Genomic DNA, 21,908 nt, shown 5'->3' on the forward strand with positions numbered 1-21,908 from the left:
ACAAGCCTGAATGTCCTCACCCAGTGCAGGATGGAGGGTCTGTAGTACAGCTGGGATTTCTGAGCAATGGAGATTAAGTGCAAAACGAAATCATGAAGAGCAAACACTTCAGGTGTTTGGAGTGACCTCTATTTAGTGCAGAAGATATTGATAACACAAGCATTGTTTGATCAGGTAACACCTTTCCACGCACCTGGGGGACATTGTTCCAGATGGAACCAATGTTTGTCTGAGAGGGAGGGATGCTTTAGGTAAGCACTAAGTTGGATAAGGTGTTTACACTTCCACCATGGATCCAAGCTGCCTTCTGATTAACTCCTTGTAGGAATGAGGCTTGAGTTGGAGTGTGAAAGTTCCCTTGCGTGGAAGTGAAGTCTATTTGGGTTTTTAAGGTGAATGGTTGCTTGTGATGGATGAGCACAGGAATATTCTGCCACAGCCATACCTGCACTCTTCTTCACTTCCCTGCGCATCCGCTTCAGCCGCTTTAACATCCCTCTCAGGTCAGTGATGCCGTACTGGAAAGCAATCTTCTCGTACTCGCTGGGATTTGCATTCTTCAGGAGTTCCCACACATCCACCTCAGGCTCTTCCTCTTGTTGTTTAATCTCCCTTATGTTAGCAAAATACAGTTATGGGACAAGAGTTAGCGAGGCTTTATCACACCATAAAAAACAGGTGAAGCTGAATCTATGGTAAGGCTAGCATTGTTTTAACCAAAATTTGAAGGCTGCCATCATACTTTTTTTTTATTTCACCCAGTATGGTTGGAATAGCTCAGAATGACATTCACACCTTACTTTACACATCTTCAAGGCAGCATTTGGATGTAAGTTTTAATTTGGCCTTTTCTGATACAATCAGTTATGAGATTTTTTATTTTGCTTAATTGCTTCCAAAAAAAAAAAAAAAGGCAGTTTGAAAATTTAATAGCATACAGGCTAAACCCACTTAAATAAATTTTATCTGCTATAACTTGAGTGGAATCAATTACAATTTATGATGGCACCACTGAGTCTAATCTGTACATTTCAAAATTAAAAAGTGTTTTCAAATCCTGAGTCCCTGTAAGTGCTACTGGGGTTGACTGACAACAGGACATTGAAATACAGGGGAATCTGTGTCTGTTTATAGTTACACCGGTGCTTCTCAGCATTACTTAAAGTTATCATATCAATAGGAACTGAAGATTTCCACACCAGCTTGGACTTGAAGGATGGATCTGTTTGCTTCCATGTGTGTCTCAGTCTTAAGAGCAGGAAATGTTTTCAGAGGCCTGTGTGAGGAATCACCTTCACACAGAAGTTTCAATATCGTATTTACTATCTGCAATTCCAGGATAAGACAACCAATAAAGAGAAGTATAATTATTTTCACAATGGCAGCCATTAAATGATAGAAAAATGGAAGCATCCTAAACAAAATGATAATTTTTCAGACTGGCAATTCAGCACAAAAAAGTGAACTTCTAGGACAATACTGGAACTGAAGAACAAATCTAGATTTTTCCTCCTGTAGTATCATTAGGATCAGACCAGGAACATTCCAATTTGATCTACCTTGTCTATCAAAATCAGTACTTTTTGAGAACAGAGTGAGAAAATAAACTTTTGACAAATAAAAAATACCAGGCTTTTCACCTAGACACAGTTAGAGCTGAGCTTTATGGAGTCCAACAGAGGATTTTCTTTGACATCTGCAGAAATAGCACTAAAGATCCCTGAGAATCTCTGCATGGTTGGATAAGAAGCCATGGAAACTGCTGTGCTGTTAAGTCCATGAGGTTTATTAATTTTCATAATATGTCTGTTACTTTAAAAAGCAAGAGAGGTTCCCCCTGAGTAGTCTTTCAAATACAATAATTCTGAGACAGCAATGTAAGTTAGACAATCTCAGGTATGTCATTTTATATTTTGTTCCTTTTCTCCGTGCTGACGCTTTCCCAAGGGTGATTGTACAGCGAATGCTGCCATTTCATTGAGATTCCTTCTGCATGGGGGCAGGTTGAGATCAGCTTGCAAACACTGGTAAAAGGTGAGATTCCCCCTGGGGCAGCACTGTCCTCCCCCAGGACTGGCTGCTCACCAGGCAGCGTCTGCCCAATGTCAAGGAGATGAGCACTCTATGGCAATCAAAATAAAGCTCCCCTTTAAATCAGGCAGGGGTTGAGAATGAGGATCCTGATTTTCAACCAGATTGAAAGAATTAATTTCAGGCTCACTTTTCTCTTGTATAACTGGAGTACGAATTTTGATGCTTAGAGCAAGCCAACTTCGTTCTCACACCTCAGTTGTTTGAGCTGAGGCCAGGGGTCAAACAGAGCATGGTATTTCCTAAGCAGACTGACCTCACCACAAAATCATTTTCAGATCTCTTCCCTAAAAATGTGTGTTTTGTTGCAAGATGTACTTTTTTTTTTTTTTTTTAATAAACAAAGACTTAAATATTTGAGTGGTTTCTAGCTCTTATGCCTCTTGGAACTTTGTGCTGCTACTGATCCATTGCATTGACAAAGCAAATGCAGTCATGGAGTGGCTTACTGAGACAAGACTATATGTCTGCCTGCCAACCAGCAGAAAATTGGAAAATAGATAGTCTATTGATTCTATGCATTTAGGGTTGTTTTTTTTTTAAAAAAAAAAAAAAAACATGTTTCAAGTAGTATGAACCAAAAGTGAAAAGTTCTAGGTCTTTCCTTGGTCATACAACCATAAAAAAAAAAAAGGAGAAAGAATGCACCTCCAACATTGCCTGTTGTAAAAATTGAAATGAAACCATGGATTTGTCTTCTAAATAATGGATGTTAATATCCACTGACATGGATATTAATATCCACACTGTGGCTTAATTAACAATTTTATTCAATTAAGCTCAGAAATATGAAGTTGCATTTCAAGGCCTGAAGAAAGGTGAACCAATTTGACCAAAGTCAAATAATGGTATCTAAAAATGAAATATTTGCTTTATCCATTAAGCACACAATAGGTATACTATGTTTATATGACTATACAGTATTTATCTTACAAATCTTAAGAGTTAATTGTTAGTAATGTGATGTGATAATGTCTCTTGAACCACATTTATCTTTCCACAAAAACACCAAGACCTCTTACATGCAACTGTCATGTGGCTACTGAAACACCATGCAGGTGGTCATGAGAACTAGCACAGCAAGTTGTATTAGTAGGATGAAAAGACAAACTGAAGATCCTAATTAGGGATGAGAAGATTGAAAAACCAAAGACCTGGTGGACTGGAATTGGTTCAGGTAATTTTTTGTCTACTTTTAGCTTCAGTTTTTCCTGTGTGCTTTAGTTGCTTAAATGCTATTCTCTCCCTCACAGCCAATGAGCCCATTGTGACCTTTTCATGTAATTAATATTGCAGATTTTCCTCTTTCAGAGTAAGTGGTAGATGAGATAAAGGATGTAGTTCCTTTTCCAGTTCTCTGTGATCAGTTGCCATTGATTTCCATGGCATAAAGAATTTCTCTGCTTGATTTTAAAAGATGGTGAATTAACCATCTTGTCTTAATCTGGTAAAAGACTAAATTAGGTTTAAGATCTGAAAGAACTAGAGGCATAACTATCATAACACCAGATTTTCAAGGCAAACCAGAGAAACATGCACCCGAGGTTTTTTCCATCAAAACACTTGAGTCAAATAAAACATGATTGAGCATTTGTGTGCACATATTAAAAAAAAAAAGCTACAAAGAATTATACCAATATCTAGGACTTGAAAACACAAAATATGATTTTTTCATATCAGGATGGTTTTTTACTTTTGCACCAGACTCAATTTTCTGAGCTGCTCATCCCTGTGTAGGAAATTTCCCCCCTCTGCCTTCCATGCAAACACAAAAGAAATAAAATAGCAAGTGAACTAAATGTTATTGGCCTCTTTAGGCTGGGGCTCATTTTTTTTACCAGAGCACTCAAATCTGAGGTTTCTTTTCTGCACACTTAGAGGTAAAATTAACTGAACATTTGTATATTATACTATAAGAACAATAAGTTAGAAACATTAAGAAAATTGAAAGGTCATAAAATTCTTAAGAAGTTATTAATGCTACACCTGACTGTTTCTGTGTGTGAACCTAATGGTTTGCAATCCACACCTGCTCATTGCATCACTTGGTTCTCACCTACGTTTCAGGAGACCACTAAAGTCAAGTTCTCCTGCATCATCTTGTCCTTCACCGCTGTTATTGACAGAAAAAGATCAAATCTTTGTTTAATACAGGAAGACTCAGACAACACACATTGCAAACATTCTACACTTCTCATATACTCAACACAGTCCAGACACACAAAGAATTGTATAAAATCAACACAAACTTGTATGCTTTTTCACATGGATTTTGTTTCTGTAGGCACTTGTGAAAAATAACACAAAGGTTTGTATTGCTTCTTCTTATACTCTGATGGCAAATTTTTGTAACTGCATACATCAATTTGCCGAGGTTTGTGTTAGATTTCAGTAACACAAACAATTGTGAGCTACTCATCACAAGCAGCTTTGTTTCTCATTTCCGTAATGGACATGTGTAAAAACAAAGGGCTTGTGCTGATCTCTTGCTATATGAATACAAAACAAAGATTTGCATTGCTGGGTGGTGCTTTTAACAATGCATAGCTCTGTCAAATACTGATTGAAAAGTACTTAGCCTTAAAGATTTAACTTTTCTCTAAATGAAGGGAGAAAACAGTTATAAAGAAAAATAAAACAGTACATTGTCCATTTCTACAGATAAAATCACAGTCCTATGAAGGTGCATTTCTTTCTAGAATGTAATCTTTAGCAGAATTACCTTATCATAGAGCACCTACAGACAAAAGAAATGCCCTAAATATTTGTTAAAAGGGCAAAATAGTGCACATCTTAACTGAAATGATGCCAATGTTTAATCGAGACTTTACATCAAGATATTACTAAGAAAACCAGAAAATACTGAGATATCTTCATCTGCTTGGGCAGAGTAGTTACTGCATTTTTTAGAATGTGCTAAAGAAGGAAATGCACCTTGAAGGTAATATCTTTTGATTGTCTCTTTAAATTAAAGCCCTCTAAATAAAAGCAGTTATCTCTGAATCCCAGTTTTACTTCTAGATTAACAAACTGCATTCATTATGTGTTTGTAAAATATTTTCATTCTATATATTTTTTATATTTCATCATAAAAACCTGACACTTATACTGGTTAGAACTGCTGCTTTATCAGAAAGGTTACAAACCTTAAGACACAATGCTTTTTCTTACATTCTCTGTAATATACCCTTTATTGTTTTTCCTTACTGATGGTATTTACTATTTACTGTAAGATTACAAAGTCATATCCTGTCCTCTTGAAGTCAATGTGAATTTTCTCTCTGCTTTTAATCAGTGCAGGATTGGGACCCAGAACTTTCGTATTGTGGCTGACAGCTTTCAGGAAACATGCAGTAGACTCTTTTAGTGAATGAAAGTACATCTTTAAAAACCTCTAAAGAAACATATATTTAATTGCCTTAAATATTCAATCTTCCCTTTAATTAATGACACTTGTAATTTCACAGTAGGGGTATTTAATATTGTATGTACTATGTGCTGTAACTATTTAATTCTACCCACCACCAATTACCTGAAATTCCACTTCTTTCATCTATATGTACAAAAACAATTTTATAAAGTACTTGATACAATTGTCTGACACAAGTTCTGTGCATGCTACCAGTATCCATTACTGAGCAGCTTGATAGGACCACTGAAGTTACCTTCTTTTGAAAGCAGATCTGATGTCAATGGATGGAGCAGCTTGGGAAGATTCTATGAAATAACAGTAATACAGGAATTAAAAACATAATTTGAAGCTCACATAATTTATGTAAGCAGTGTAATTTTGAATATGAACTTTTTAAGTTTCCTGCTAAGTGACCAGCATTTGTGGTTTCCCTTTGGCATTAAGTTCTGATAACTGCAAAGATTACACTCAGTGCTAAGTGTACCATTTCTCTAAAATCCTTTCTGCAGTTCTGCATAGGAGATCTGTTGCTCTGATGTTTCTCTCCATTCCCCTTCCTGCCTTATTCACAGGCTCTGGCCTTTTTGTCTTCTCACTTCCTACGCTTTCTTCCCTGCTGGCACCTTGTGCTCTCTCAGTACGCTCAGCATCAGAGGGAAGAGACAGAGACAGTCTCCTCTACAGCTACGGACTAACACTGAATCTCGGGCCAAGATGGGATCCTCCTTGTGTGAGTTACCCCTTTGGGACAGTCTGAATCACATTAAATGGTTCTGATCCACAGCCGGTGAGTGGATGGAGCCAGGCTGGCCCCCACGCTGCTGACCTCTGAGCACACACACACAGCCCCGAGTCTCGTGTGCCAGAGCCTGATTTGAATTCAGTATTAGTTTTACCTGCTGGCTTTTCTAATGTTTGGATAAATGTCTTACATGGTATCTACCCCAGTGTTCATTTAGACAACAAATTACAGACACAAGAAAGTATTCTGAGCTCTGTGCTAAAGATGTTCACTTTAAGCATTGCTTCATTTAAAGGGTCTGAGCAAAATGAAGTGTCATTTCAAATTTTAAAAAAGAAAAAAGAAAGAAAAAAGAGAAAGAAATCCTTATAAATCTTTACAGACACAAGTGGAACCTTACCAGTGACTTCAAGGTCAAAAGAGCAGCTATCAAATTTGTCCTTATAAGATACTTCACAGCGATAGTTCCCTGCATAGTTTTCCTTAGCTTTGATGATCTGCATCTCAAATGTGTGAATCTAAAAATCAAGCATAGTTTTTCATTCATGTGAAGGATGCATTTTCACAAAGCAGGAGTTAAAACATGAGTCTTTCAGACATGCACCAGAAAGAAGGAATAACTCAAATAATGGGCTCTGAAAAGAAACTGGAACCCAGAAATGGCATTGGAAAATTTTGATTTTCCCACCATTCTTTGTCCTGTGCTGGGAGAGCAGAAAAGTCTGCTTCTGCAGAGGGTCAGAGATCACCACTGAAATCTGTGTGGGGAAGCCAGGCTTAGGCTCCACTGCTCTTGAGCTTCCACCTGTTCTTTTAAACTGGTCTTTAATCTCCCTTTGGAGCTTTGCCCCCATAAGAAGGGAAAGTAAAGACACACCTTAGTGTGACGCTCGAAGGACTCCTTCAGCTGCAGGTGCTTCCCTGCTTTACTGGCCAGGTCCATCCATTTTCCTTTAAACCACTTCACATTTGGCTTCCGGAGAAGGTCTTTGGCTTCTACTTTGGCTATAAATGTAATATTCCCACCTTTCAAGAAGAGAAAAGAATAATGCAGCTGTTGAGGAACGTGTGGTTGGTCAGTTATATCTCCACGAGCTTCTTTCACTTCTGCTCCATTCAGTTTCCACATGTTCTATCACAACATTAAGAGTCAGATGGAGTCACACAAACTATGAAAGTACTGCAGTGATACAGAGGTTAATGATTTGGGGTCTGTAAGCTTTCTGTCCGTGTCAGTGTGGAGCTTGAGGTACTGAGAAATAGGATAAATCTGGGGCAAAAGTCCATGTTCTCGTGGGTGAATTGTTCCTAATATTTGACTTCACTTGCTCAAAAGTAGCATAGGTGCTGGGTCTGCCAGCCAGGGATAAACTGCAGTCTGGAAAAGAAAGCCCAGAGCTCTTCATGCACTTCTGTCATTAATTCTTTAAGCTGAGAAGTGAGAGGAAAGAATCATCTCTCAACAGTGAATTGGGAATAGTAAAAGTTCTCATTTTTCAGAAGACCGCTGAACAGCCCCTGCTGAATTTCCATCCTAACATTCATCTAGAGGAAAATACAACTACTTGTATTTTTTTCCCAAATAAATTTTCCCCCAATCCTCTTTTCTACTCAGAAACTGAGAAAAATAAGGGGCAAGAATAAAAAAATCCCTACATCTGACCACATCTTTGTGTATCCAAGGAGATAATAGACCTACTAAGTAGCCTGTACTGAACTTCTTATCCTTGCTGATACCCTGCATAAGGTCTTCCTGATAGATCAATAACAGTACAGCCAACAGTGTCACGATAACCAGCTTTCTTCTCCAGAAACTATACCCCTTACTGTTATGCTCAGTAAGTTATTAGACTTTGAGCTTGTCCCTGGGTTTTGCTTCTCTCCATACAGTCCTTTTGCCTTCAGAGCGGAGTTCACATCCAGCTGAAACCAGAGGCAGTACTTGCAGCTGAGGGCAGAACCTGAGTGACACAGGAACTGCAGGTACCATTCCCAGCTCTGCCTCAGCCTCTGTGTCTCTGGCAGTGGCTTTTGATTCTGTTCCTAAGCACTTACCAACACTCACTGTCCCACTCTGAGGTTTCTCGATGAACAAAGTGGATCTTTGGGTGTCATCGCGTTTTTCTGACTCTTCTGGAGCTCCTTCTCCAAGAGACCATACTGAGATGCAGAGAGAGGGGGAAATATCAATCAGCTGAGGGTGTTTTACTCCCGCCAAAGTGCACTTACCTGAACTTCCTAAACTCTCTAGCCCTAGCACCTTTCTCTTCAGATGTCCTGAAAGATATGTAAGCTTTTGTTCACACTGACATCCATTGCTTGGCTGTCACATTGTGTACAGTTCCTGCAAGAACGCTACCTCTGTGGTGACAGAAAATTAAACTCTCAGGGAGGAAGAGGGGGAACCTGATCAGCCAGGATGGGCACTGAGCAACTTGAATGGCACCAGCATTCAACCATGAGGCTTTACAGAGGCGATGCACAAAGGTCAGCTCTTTGTTTTTCAGAGGAGATGGAGGTTCTGAAAACACAAACAGCTAGAAGCACAAAAATCCCCACATTTGATGCATAGTTTCAGTGGATCTCCCTCAACCCAAACTAAGTCCATTGTATAAGCTGATTCTTCCTCTATGTCTGCAAAGCAGGGCAGGAATGAAGCTCACTTCTGAACTTTGTTCTTTTCTGTCATGACAGAAGCAGAGAATTTGGGAATCGGGCAATACCATGTCCTGCCATGTGCATTTCATGTGATTCAGGTGACATTCTATGGGAAAAGTAGTTTGTCAAATGGAAATGATTGTGACATATGCTCAGACACAGCAGCTTCTCTTCTGGAAACTGGGACTTTGGAACTGAAAAGGAACTGTACTGAGAGAAGCAGCAAATGAGTGGTCTCCCCAGGGCAGAGCACTGTACAGCTGTGTGTTTCTGGTCTTCCTCTTTATCTGCACAGTCCTGGCTTTGTGCTATGCCATGACATCTCAGGTAAAACCATGGTCAAAACTGATTCCTAGCAGAAAGTGCAAGGAGAGCAAGGCAGTGGATTGGGATGCCTCTCTGTTTTCTGCTCACTTTCTGCAAAGAGGCAAAGGACTCATATCCCAACCTGCAGTCCAAATGCCACATCTCCATTTTTTGAGGAGTTCTTGCCAGTACAGAGGGGAAACTGATTAGAGGTCAGAATAGTCTTTCTGATATGTAGCAATTACTGCTGTGGGAATCGTTTGAACTCAGGAAAATTTCCACCACCCACAAATGCAACACAGCTCATGGTAGCCATGGGAAAATGCAATCAAATTGGGTTTATTATCCTAAAGTCTATTAGGAATTTTAAAAAGGTATTGAAATGCTAGATAGCTTTGCTATAAAATCTTTGTCCTTCAGTCAGTTGTGGATGGTGTGCCTAACACCTCTTATGTGTATGTCTGCTTGTACAGTTTTTCTCACAGGTAAAGACATTCATGTATATACACACACGTATATACACATATATATACACACATATGAAGTGATTTACACAGACAGAAATGAACAAATATATATAGATACATATCTATATATACTCTCTATAATCTAAATGTTTAGATTATATCACTATAACATGGCAATGTATGGAAACAACATGAGAACAAGTGAAAGTTATTGGTGGGAAGACGATGAAGTGATGATAGTACAGGATCTGGTCACGTGCAGTAATAAACCTAACATGCCACAGGGTGAAATGGAAAAAGGATATTAATAAATGGAAAAAGCTTACACAGAGTCATTAATTTGGTACCACATAAAAGAACACCTAAATATTATCATCACCTTTAGATATTAACACTTTCCTATTTATTAAGCAAACAGAAGGGAAGGTGGGTTTGATGCGGGCTGGCATAGGCGGCTATGCCAGGTCTAGAACCATGGTTGAAGTACCAGCTGCTCATTCTGTTCCAGAGGCTGCAAATCCTGAAACCACAAGAGGGGGTGCAATGTGCATTACCTGCCAGGGTAGGAAGAAAGAGGTTATGAGGATTTTGCTAAGTTTTCCCCACCGTCCTTTGAGGTGTGAGAAGAAGCCATTCTCCTACAGTCTTCTGGGACCTGCGTGTGGGATTCGGGTGAGGCTGAATGTAGGAACGGAATTCCTGTGGGCTGAAGGAGGAATGGAACAGCTATGTATCTATCTATACAGAAACAGATATAGATAGATAGGTATGTATGTATGTGTCAAATACTGCTAGACATGTCCTGTTCTGTGCAGCAGAGCCTTCTCTCACTCCTGCTTTAGCTGCTAGAAACCTCTTTGCCCTGGTACTTTGACGCATTTCAACAGCTGGAGTTTGCTACTGTCTAGACAATGAAAATAAAGTATTATCTTTTAAAAAGAAAGTCTAAACAGTATTTTTATTATGAATTTTGGGAGTGTTCATCATGTTTTTCAGGAGGTCTCACCTGAATCTTTTCTTTCCGCTGGCTTAGACATCCCATCTGAAAGGGAAGAGCAATTTAGATGACACCAGCTCAGAGATCACAGCTTAACTGACCTCAGATCACTGGGATTTTAAGAGCATTGATTCTTCATACAAGAAGATTAGACTAAATATTTAGGACCATATCCATGAGGAACTAGTTGACTACCAGAAAAAAGTGAACAGCTAAGAAAAAAAAAACAGAAATCTTCCCCACTTTTCTCTAGAAAATCTAAATTAGTTTAATTCCATTCAAGATGTTCTTTAAAAGGTTATATGAGGCTGATGTTTTTTCCATGATTTGTGTAGTTCCATTAACAGACGAATTTATGTTGTTCAGTATTTACCTGAGGGACAGCATTTTGATTATTTAAACTTATATTAAATTTAAACTTCTGATACTTACTTATCTGGAGTTGCTTTTGGGTCTACTAACCAATATTTTATCTTCCACTGGGAGAAGATCTACTAAAGACCTCAAGAGAGGATTGGAAAGGGACTTAACTGCTCTAAGGGTCTTGTACTTCTGAACAGAGATCAATATAATATAGGGCACTTTAAAATTTTTTCTAAGTGGCATGTTTTGAGTTCAATCCACTGGTTTGGACTCTTTCTTCAATAATAGTCAAGAGAAAAATACATACATACATACACACTCAAAGCACTCTCACAGTCCTAACCTGCTGGTGGAGTACTAACTGAGGTGTCATCTTCATCTGTGAAAAGAAATACAAATGAAAAAGCACATGAAGAAACTGAAAGCACAGACGATCATCTGCTTTAAAACAACCACATGAAAATGTAAAACCTGCAAAAGAAAGGGAAATAAATTGCAATATTCAGGAGCATTCACAATGGAAGATTCAAACTGATGAGGAAAGCTTTGCATCATTCAGTAGCTGAAATGGTAAACCTTAATGCTTCAAGCAAGTAAAAAAAAATGAGATGTGGACTGTGATCTATTATTAAATCATGAGTTTATATGAGAGGTGCGGAGTGATTCTGTTTGTTAGAGATGTAATCCAAAGTGATTACAATAAGAAAGCCACAATGAAATGAAGGTCAATCACAGATCTAACCTGAGGAAGATGTCATTTCTCTGATGACCACGTCTGCAATTAAAATGTGCACCACATATGCATTCAGCATTATTAAATCAAGGTATGAAAAAGTTAAAACTAGTCTCCTGGACTTACACTTTTAAATTTCTATACTATAATATTAATTTAAAATGCAAGGAATAGACAACTCTTTTTTTCTCGTATCAACAGGAGAATAATTTTAAAAAAGAACTATTATCATCATGCTGGATTTTCCTTTTGATCACACTAAAAGTTGACTGTCACCAGGTATTAAAAAACTATAAGCAATTGTTACCCAGTTATTTTAAAATGTTTAATAACATAGAATACATTGAGGCATATATTTCTATCAATCAAAAGCCTGAAAAAAACCATGAAACTGGCATTAAAATGAAATACTGTAATCATGATTATTAGAAAACCAGAATAAGGTAAAGACCATCTCTACAAGAGTCACCTACATCTTTTTGAATTTCAAATGTTGAAACCTCAGATACCAGCTTTGATAATAAAATAGTGTCTTAAAGCCTACTGGTGAAAAAGAAAGAAAATAACCAAGGTATCCTTTGAGAGGCAAGAATAAATTAGATCGATTTAGGATTTAATATATAAGGAATGTGAAGATAACATGGTTTTATACTGTATCAGAAAATAATCTGTAGAACATCTCAGAACGAAGAACAGAATTGAATAAGAACATCTTTTGAAAAATATTAACCCACATCTTTAAAGATACTTTTCTTTAGGTTTGGATTTTTTTCTGTCTTATATTTGTGTTTCCATAACCACATTTTAAATCTGAAGTTATCCTTTGACTTTGACCTGAAAGTTAAAATGTATCTATATTTTTCAAGGAAAAATGTAATAACTATGACAAAATCAGTATGAAATATAGTTGCATTTTCATAAACACTGGCAATATTGAATTTTTGGGTTTGTTTAACTACTGAAGGCAAATTAAAAGTCTGTTAATAGAATAGATCTACTTAGCCATAACATTTTACTCATTCCTTTTTCATGATTCATCAAACTTCATTTTAAAGATCTCTTGGGAGGAGGATGACACTTGTAAAAGGTATGCCTACACACGAAGGATTAATGTGTTATCTTGCAAGTATCTTTTCTTATCACAGAGAGAGAGAAAAAAAAAAGCATAGTGGAAGAGTTCTCATGACCTGCATCATCCAATGCCATAAGGAGGTGTTGGAAATGTTGATTTTCAGCAAAAGCACAGTAATGATTAAGTCATCCATTAAGTCAGGTGTTTGAACATACTGTATTAGCAACTAAATGGATGCAAGGCTGTGTGCTTCCACTGCAAATCTTTCTCCATATTTCCTAAAAGCATCAAGTGTACTTGCAGCTCTTTTTGTCAATGATGTCACCATTGGGATTGATGATGGCTAGAGGAGCCATCTGGCTGGAAAAAAATAATTAAGAACAGCCTAAAACATTTGATGTGCTGCATCCTACATGATGATGATGATGTGTAATAATCGAGTTATGAAAGGATCACTCAGATTCCACTTTCATTCAATCATTTGAAAAACTAAAAAAACCCAAAAAGATGTTATTAGTTTTGCAGAGGGATTGCTGGGGTTTCTCCAGGGTAATCTATCACTTTTCAAACAAAATGTTAACATCAAAGACAAACCAAGGAAACAAAAACACATTTCAGAAGTATCAAGACGAAAGCCCAATTGAACGTGTTAGAAATGGAAAGAGTATGAAAACAGTACATGCTGGAAGGATTGTTTTGCTAAATGGGTCATTATCAATCCATCATTCCTTATATCTCAGGCTCCTAGGACAAACTTGATTGACTATTCGTTCAACAGCTATAGCCAATTCACTTTCTGTGATGAATGATTGTTTATGCTAGCAATAAAGTCTATTTAAAGATAACAAAAATAGCAAAAATATCAGATCTGTCAGTAGAAGTATGATAATTTATTCACTATCCTTATCTTCTGCAAATAAACTTTTAATGGAATATGTTTTGCAGCATGACAAGAGTTTGGTGTGGAGAAATCAACTGATTCATTTGACAGTAGGTTGATAAGATGCAGTACTCCATATAAATCTTTATTCTTTGTCTCTGGCACATTCTCATTAACATATACTGCATTTATGTTTCTTTTCCTTGTTTCTAAATGATACCATTAACTGTGGAGCAGACTGAGCTTCATCAGGAATAGAGTCTTGTTGGATGAAAGAACTCTCCATCTCTCAGAAGAAGCTAACCTAAAATATTGTTATACTCACACTTGGTGTAACCTTAATATTAAAATTCCTGACTAGCAGCACAGCAAATGTAGAAAAATCTGTCCAAAAATAAAAGTAATTACTTATTTATATATGAACTGCTGGTATCAAGAACTTTAGACCTACTTTCCCCTGATCTGAAACAAACCACACAAAATGGAAGCTGTTATTCTGCCACCAGTCACATTGTTGACAAACTTAATGTTTCACAGAAGTGGCAAAAACCTATTAATTGCATATTATTTTATTTTTCTATTCCATTGTTTATGCTGAAATTACAGAGCACAGTAAGACTGAGAGTTTCAAATTGACTTCAATTTACCAATCTGATTTTCAAAGGGTGTTCAGCAGTCCCATCAAGGGGACTTGGCATTTTGGAAATGGTAAATGAAGTACATACCTACAGAAGGGAAGTTTTAGTAGGGAGATGAATGGGTAAGTGAAACCTGGAAAAACACAAGGATGACACGTGCAATGAACATTTTAGTATATGATTGGAAGAAACCTAGAGGAAAGGTATCAGTAAAACATGCAGAAATTTTAGTAGCTCTCTGAATGGCTGGATGGGACCTAAAAAAAGGAATGAGCAAATTTATATTAAAATTTTATCATTATTCCAGCAAGTGGGAACAAAATTATAACATTCAATCTGTAAGATAATGCTAAAATTAAAAACAAAGACACAACCATTTAAATTGAAAGAATATAAGATAATGCAGTAAATTTGGAGGAATTTGTGCTGATTCACTTTTTTCTCTGAAAATAAAATGGATGATCATATATATCCTGAATTTTTACAACATTATTATCGATATTTTTAAATGGTTTATTTTATGAAAGAAAATTTTATGTTTACTGTTCTGAGCTACTAATTTACAGAAAAATAACCACAAGATACAAAGAATTTACTACACTGCTTTGCATTTCATAACTTTACAGTGAACACAAAGGAATATAAATATGTAATTTTACACAGACAGTAAGTACTTAAAAGAAATAAAACAGTAAAACAGACACACAGGTAGGTATACTCCATCTTCCTAACTTCTGTTCTTAATTTTGTCTTAGGGATGAGGTGCAAATTAGGGACTATGGGATTTACATGGACTACCAAGATTCCCTTCCTAAATGTCAGGTTCCAGCACTGTCCCAGCTGGACTGTGCTACAGCAGGGGCCCATCTCAGGTTCCTACAGTGTGCTCAATCTCATAAATTATCAGCAAACAGGTCACAACTGCTGACACACAAGCATTGTAGAATTGTTGTGGAATTCAGATATTAAATTTCTCCCATCTCATTCCCACTCAGGGAAGTACCCAAATCTGCTACTTCTGAGGCTGCAGAAAGTGTTTTACATATAGTTTATACAAAAGCTAACATCTAGCTGGTTCTGTAGTAATTTGCTTGCTGAACTGTTAATTTTCAAGTGTAAATGACTTTGGACAGATTGGAAGAATGGAATCTTTTCCTTTTTTGTGAGTTATGCTCACCCTTACAAAGAGTTTTTTCTTCTGGCACACAAACATGAAGGAATCACTCTATGAAAATATATTTTCCCTTGCTTGGTGATATTCTGCAATAAAACAAGTGCTAATAGGAACAACTGCACTGTAAGTAATTTTTAAAAGTATTACTACTGAGTGTCTGGCAATGTCATCTACTTTGCTTTGCAGAGGTGACAGTTTCACTGGAGCATGGCAGAAGGTCATCTAAGTATTAATATTCAGACTTTCATTGGAATTTTTACAGAGGCAACTGCTGCCATCATGGACTGAAACTGGAAAATATTTCCATAGTAGGATCTCAAACAATATTTTTTGGTAGTAAAATCCTCCTAGTGCTGAGAGGTTTCCCTCAGGAAGAACATTTTTCCTCCTAGAAAATACTTACTAAATTCCAAACAGAAACATAATAATGTATAAGAAGATAACAGAAGTATTGGATAAGTTACCTACCATGTTTTCGTTTTTATTCAGTGAAATGTAGGCTTGTAAGCAGTGGGGAAATCACTATTCATGTTCAGTTTGGGAACAAACATTTCTCTCATATCCAAATTAAAGCAAGCAGAACTAACTGTTGGAATAGCTTGAGGCAAGACCTTCATCTTTTTTCCTATCATTAGGCATGCAAATTGTTTCTGAATTGCATTTCCATTACCAAGTTGACAGATTTGATTACTCACACAAAATTCTATGTGTCAAAATAATTGCTCGATGGAAGGATAACTGGCAAAATAGCATGCACTGAAGCCTGGTTCAGCATTTTCATTTTCAAAAGGGTACTTGAATCACACACTCTTAGTATTTATATTTTGACTCTGCTGAGAAAAATAGCCATGCATGCCTTTGCCAAATAAATCTTCAAGTATCAAGTATGCATCCAGTCAGTCTAAAGGACAAGATTTTGTTTGGAAGAGACCAAAAGCCAGAATACCTTTTCAAACAAGCCATTTCTTGATTTGCCATGAAAAAGCATCACCATGCCAGATGAAAAGCAAGCATTGCATCAGTTGTAAGCATATCTTGGTCTGTTTTAGCCTTTGATCAGAAGATTATTGTTTTCAAAATAACCTGATGGGGTGTTTTATTTCTACTTTGGCAGGGCTCCTACAAAAAAGTAGGGGAATTTGGCCCAGTTGCCTCAAAATATATCCTTGGAATCAGAAGAACTGACAACAGAGCTGGAATCTAATCTCAGCAGCACAAAAATACACATTAAAGCTGGAGCTGAGTTTTGCACGCATTGCTAGTGGAACAGCTATCTATTTGTTCACAACAGACACTCCTCAAACACACTTTTCAGAACCTGTAATGAGCTCAACTGCTGGGCTCCAATAAGGACAGAAAGGTGAACGTGTGATTTTTAATTTCAGATGAAAAAAATCTATGGAGCTTTCGGAAAGGTAAAATATCAAGTTTCTGTGGTAGAACAGAAACAGCTTAGAATGGCAGTAGGACATTGTCCACTTTATTTAAAGTATCTGAGTTTAAGCAAGCTTGGTCAGGGGCGACATCCAGGCTCATTTAAACACAGCTTTCTGCTCATGCAAATCACTTGTAATGTGAGACATTAATTAAACAGTCAATATAAAAAAATATTGCTAAAGTATCAGTCTGGTTTGCAGATTTTTTGAAGATACTCGTAAGTATCATAATTTCCTCGTGCTGGCTAAGTCATGCAGAAAAAGGATTTAGGAAGCCTCACATCACACTTCTGAAATTTAGCATCAAAATCCTGAATTAAAGCTCAAACAATCCAGCATCAGAACAGCATTTAGGAATGTTGCCTTAATTGCCCATTTTTAAAATATAGTTTCAGACTTACCTTTACCCTTTTCATTTCCACCCTCCTGTGGTGCTGTTTTTTCTGTGTAGGAAGTACAAGTATAGTTTTGAGAGGATCTTAAAGTAAAAAGAAAGACTTACACAGCATTAAACAATACAGGTTCTGCTGGTATTGGAAAAACAAGTTTAAAGAATGATTGATACATGTGTATATGTAATGTACAGTTGCAATCCTGTAAAGCATTTTACAACTTGTGCATATCAATGCAATTTCTGTGTTTTGAACAAGTCGTGTAAGATTGATGTTCCTGGACTCAGTGGAAAAAAAATGCTAGGCTTTTTAGAAGCAGCAATTGTTAGTCTCTTGTTCTTGGGCTAACTGGTAAAAGCTTTTGAAATGAGTTACATATCACTGTTAATTGGAAAGAAATTGGATCAGACATGAGTTACTGCCACTCAGTTTATCCTTAAGGAAAATTACAGAGAGTGTATTGAGGATGTTCTTTAATTCTTTATCATCACCTTCATCATTATCAACATAGTCTTTCCAAGACTACTTGTATTTAGTTTTCTTGATCAGAACTGCCAACCTGTCCTCTACTCTGAGCAGGTGAAGGTGAATTATTTTTGGCCTCATATGTATGAGAAAACTTGGACTTGCTTTGAACAAAACCATTTCCACATATTCTCTATTTCAGGATTTGATAGGATTCCTATTCCTTTTTGTTTCCTACCTCATTCAATTTGTATACAAAGTAATCTAGAATGTTGTCAAATCACATGAATTGTGCTGTCTTCAAGGTATAAACGGTCAATATTCTATTGCCTGTGAACTATGGCTTTCTGTGGCAAACTTACTTGTCAACTGCCTGACAGAACATGGGTTTGGGTGATGGTCAATAGAGTAACATTGTCAGGATGGAGTTAGGATAATTTTAGCTCCATGGAGGAAACATCTGCAAGAGCCAGTTGATTCTCTGATTATCCTGATTTCTTGTTGACGTGTGTGCAGCCACAGTAACTATGAAAATTAAACCTGAAACTTAATAGGAAAATCCATGTTCTGGTAGTGTGACAGACTCTTGGATCCTTCTGTCTGGATTCCCTAAATTCCCAAGCTCCAGTTGTCAGGTTCCCCATCTTGGCCAGATGGTCAAACCTGTTCCTTTTTAATGGGGCTTTTGCCACAGTAACACTTCATTTTCCCAGTAGGAACTGGGATAGGAGATTTCACTATTCTTGGCAGATGGTAGCATGTCTACATCCCATTTGAAAACTTCATCAGCCAAAGTGTTCCACACTTGTGGCTTGACATCAAGATCTGGAAGGAGCTCTCACAATGACTTCCCAAAAATTTCCTGGTGCAGTTCAAGATGCTTGATTATGGCCAATAAAATATTTATAAGTTATAAAATTTGGAATCTTGAAACCAACTTCCCTCTTTGTGTATTAGCACTTGATAATCCAAGATGACAGCATCTTCAGTCAGGCAGAAGGAAGCTAGAAGTGACTGACACTTGCAGCTTAGAAATATCCCAGTTGGTGTGTGCCTAACCATAAAAGCCTAATGACACCCTACTCATTTTTCAGAAGAAAAACAGGTAAGGAGAAAAGAAAAGAGGTTACAGAAGTGATTTTGCATTTAATTCTGTGTTTTTAAATAGAAATGCAGAAGCTAATTTTTTGAAATTGTTAATAGATATTTTTAAGGTAATGCTTCAAAGATGCTATTCCTTTCTGTGTACAAAATGTTGTTTCTCATTTCAGTTCTTCTTGAAAGTTAAGATTGATTAAAAACATGAATTCCAGTACAAAGTATATCAGGTAAGACCCTAAGGGTGAAATTAATTAGTTTAATATTAACAGTACAAATTTAATGGTTCACTAGAATATCATTAATTAAATACCAGTTAACTTTCTTTACAAATGTATGCGATATGAAAGAGTTCATCACATAAAAATAATATATGGATAATTTAACCATGAAACTCCTCCTGGCAATTGATACTACTACCTTTGTCATTTTTAAGGAAAGAGTGTATTGTTGGAACAAAGACATCTTGAATCAGCCTCATGAAATGCCAGTTAGCAAGACTGTAAGTAAAAGCAAATTTAACACTTGTAGTGAGAATATTTGTTCTGTTTGGAATTGCTGTTGAGGTTGCTATACAGAGAATTAAACTCACCAAATGGTTAAATTAGACATGCATATTGCAGATATATGTATTAACCATTATCTGAGAATATAATTCAAGTTACTCAATGGCACAAGGCAAAAGCTTGCCTGCCTTTCCAGCTCCCACTTAAGAGAACCCTTGTGCTTTGCAGAGCTTCAGCTTTACCTGAAGCCCTCAGCCTGATGAATGAGTTTCACCTCACCTAACTTTGGCTTCCTGGAACTCAGCCACTCCATTCTAGACAATCAGACCCTTCAGGGCAATTGCCTGCACAGAGATATCTAGTGACATTTTAGATAGGTTATCTGGGAAATGCCCATTGGATGATGGAGGATGTGCTCTGCTGGTCAGAGGTGGAGCAATGTTGAACTACTTAGATGGGATACATAATTTTCAAAGGACTAAGTGAAATGAATATCATGCTTGATTCTGTCAACTTTACTCACAGTGTACCTTTGAGGCAAAATGAAAGGAAATATTTTGGTAATTAGATGCTGTCCAACATCAAAGAGAACAGCACCATTAGGCCACAGAATTTAAGTGGCCATCATTTCCCTGTATCCTGAAGGACACGTGCAATGTTAAGCAAACAGCTAGTCACTCGCAAACAAAAACTGAGCCTGAAAAATCAGTATTCAGGCAAAGTGAAGTGAGAATATCTTACTTGGGCAGGCTTTTTAAACTTCTCTTACTGTCCTCTTACCTTCAAAGAGACAATGAGCACAAACCATACTACGGCTATGCAGTATCTAGTCTCATGCAACCGTTGTTAGTGCCACAGCTCAAATTAGCATTTTTTACACTAACCTGGAGGTGGTGGTGCACTTTCATTTTCAGTTTCTGAAAAATAAGGAAAGAAGACAGACATTGAGCTTCAAATCCAAGCGAATCTTTTTCATACATTTGGTATACATTTGTTGACTTTGAGTTCTTCAATATTTGAATGCAGTTATGAAATTTATTTTGCTTTCACGCACACAACATGTGACAACTTCAGAGTGGCAAGGTCAGAGATCTAAAGCTCTTGTTCTGCAAAGAGAGGTTAGTGAACTTGTTTAGTGTGGAGATAGATAATATTCTTAGAAACATAAAATCTTTTAGGTTGGAAAAGGTCTCTAAGATCATTGAGTCCAGCCACTAACCCAGCACTGCCAAGTCACCACTAAACCACATCTCCAAGCACCACATCCATATATCTTCTAAATTCCTCCAGGGATGCTGACTCCAGTTCTCTAGGCAGCCTGTTCCAGTGCTCAGCAACTCTTCCAGTGATTGAACAAATTGACTAGCTAAAATATATTTTTAAAACAGAGAAGGAAGCTTATTTTCAACATTTAAAAGCTTTAGGAGTCCAGATGCGTTGAAAACAGCAATATTTATTGGCACTAGTGCATTGATTTACAGTTTAACTACTTATAACAAGCAAAGATTTAAAAGGTCGAAACCCTGAACTGTAACAGTAGATGGCTCTTACTGACCTTTGTCATGTTACGAGCATTAACCTTTGGGACCCCACCTCAGGTCAGATTCAGGAAACAAAATTTCAATTTCTGTCACACAGAAATGCTGGTAAGGCTATTCCTTTACCCTCAGTTCTAAATACAGCTAAAACATAATTCTCATTCTTAATAAATCCATTTAATGCTTAAAAGGGAGGGATATTTCTAATGCAAATATAATTTTAAGCTGACTGTGTGGATTTGATATGGTTTAGGAACTACCAATCACATACACAGATATAACAGCAAATCCTTGTAGAGGTTCCAAAGAGAATCCCTTGCTACAAGGAAAGAGCTTGTGTTGTACGTTCTGATCACAGCACCCATCACACAGAATGGAAGGAAGTGTATTAAAGACTGACACACAGAGTGTGAAAATAATAAAATATCTTTACTTAGGTTCATAGCAATTTATTTTTTCTGGTCTAATTACTGACATACTAAGTTTTGTTTTGAAGCCTAGAAAAATATGAAAATTTTTCATATGAAAACATAAAAATTGCACCACAAAAAGTATGTCTTGGAACCTATTTGCTTTGCTACCATGACATTTCTCACTATTTCCACTGAGAGTAAAATATTCCGCTGAGAAATTGCTGTGGCATGGAAGTATGTTTCTTGTATGGAAAAGTAATAACAGAAAATTATTGATTGTATAATTTTCCTTGTGAAATATAATAGTTAGAAACAGGGAGTGTTCTTATGAACACTGGATTAGAAAATCCTCCCTGGCTCACCAGTAAGAGTTACAAATTTCTAATTGAAAACTCAACAAATAAAGCACTAAAACACTTTCCACTATCAGATGAAAGGCTTATGAGACTTTTGAGGGACTTGCCTTGAGTTTTTCTTTCCTTTTGAGAGGTATTCCCTGGCTTCACCAACAGTGCACTGCTGCTCAG

General features: G+C 37.0%; 1 protein-coding gene across 5 annotated transcripts in view; it reads right to left on the minus strand.

The window, feature by feature from the left end:
* Positions 1-21,908, minus strand: part of MYBPC1 (myosin binding protein C1) — a 70,986-nt gene that overhangs the window by 31,189 nt on the left and 17,889 nt on the right. For 4 of the 5 annotated variants that reach the window (XM_069003030.1, XM_069003029.1, XM_069003031.1 and 1 more), the window contains exons 2-11: positions 20,315-20,347; positions 17,371-17,412; positions 11,380-11,415; positions 10,683-10,718; positions 8,301-8,405; positions 7,123-7,271; positions 6,646-6,763; positions 5,757-5,808; positions 4,148-4,204; positions 446-612 (exon numbers count right to left, since the gene is read on the minus strand). In XM_069003030.1, the coding sequence (XP_068859131.1) occupies positions 446-612; positions 4,148-4,204; positions 5,757-5,808; positions 6,646-6,763; positions 7,123-7,271; positions 8,301-8,405; positions 10,683-10,718; positions 11,380-11,415; positions 17,371-17,412; positions 20,315-20,347 (795 nt within the window). The remainder of the gene's footprint in view (positions 1-445; positions 613-4,147; positions 4,205-5,756; positions 5,809-6,645; positions 6,764-7,122; positions 7,272-8,300; positions 8,406-10,682; positions 10,719-11,379; positions 11,416-17,370; positions 17,413-20,314; positions 20,348-21,908) is intronic. The other variant, XM_069003032.1, reaches the window with a different exon arrangement.

Source organism: Aphelocoma coerulescens, chromosome 1A, assembly GCF_041296385.1.
Source record: "Aphelocoma coerulescens isolate FSJ_1873_10779 chromosome 1A, UR_Acoe_1.0, whole genome shotgun sequence".
Lineage (NCBI taxonomy): Eukaryota > Metazoa > Chordata > Aves > Passeriformes > Corvidae > Aphelocoma > Aphelocoma coerulescens.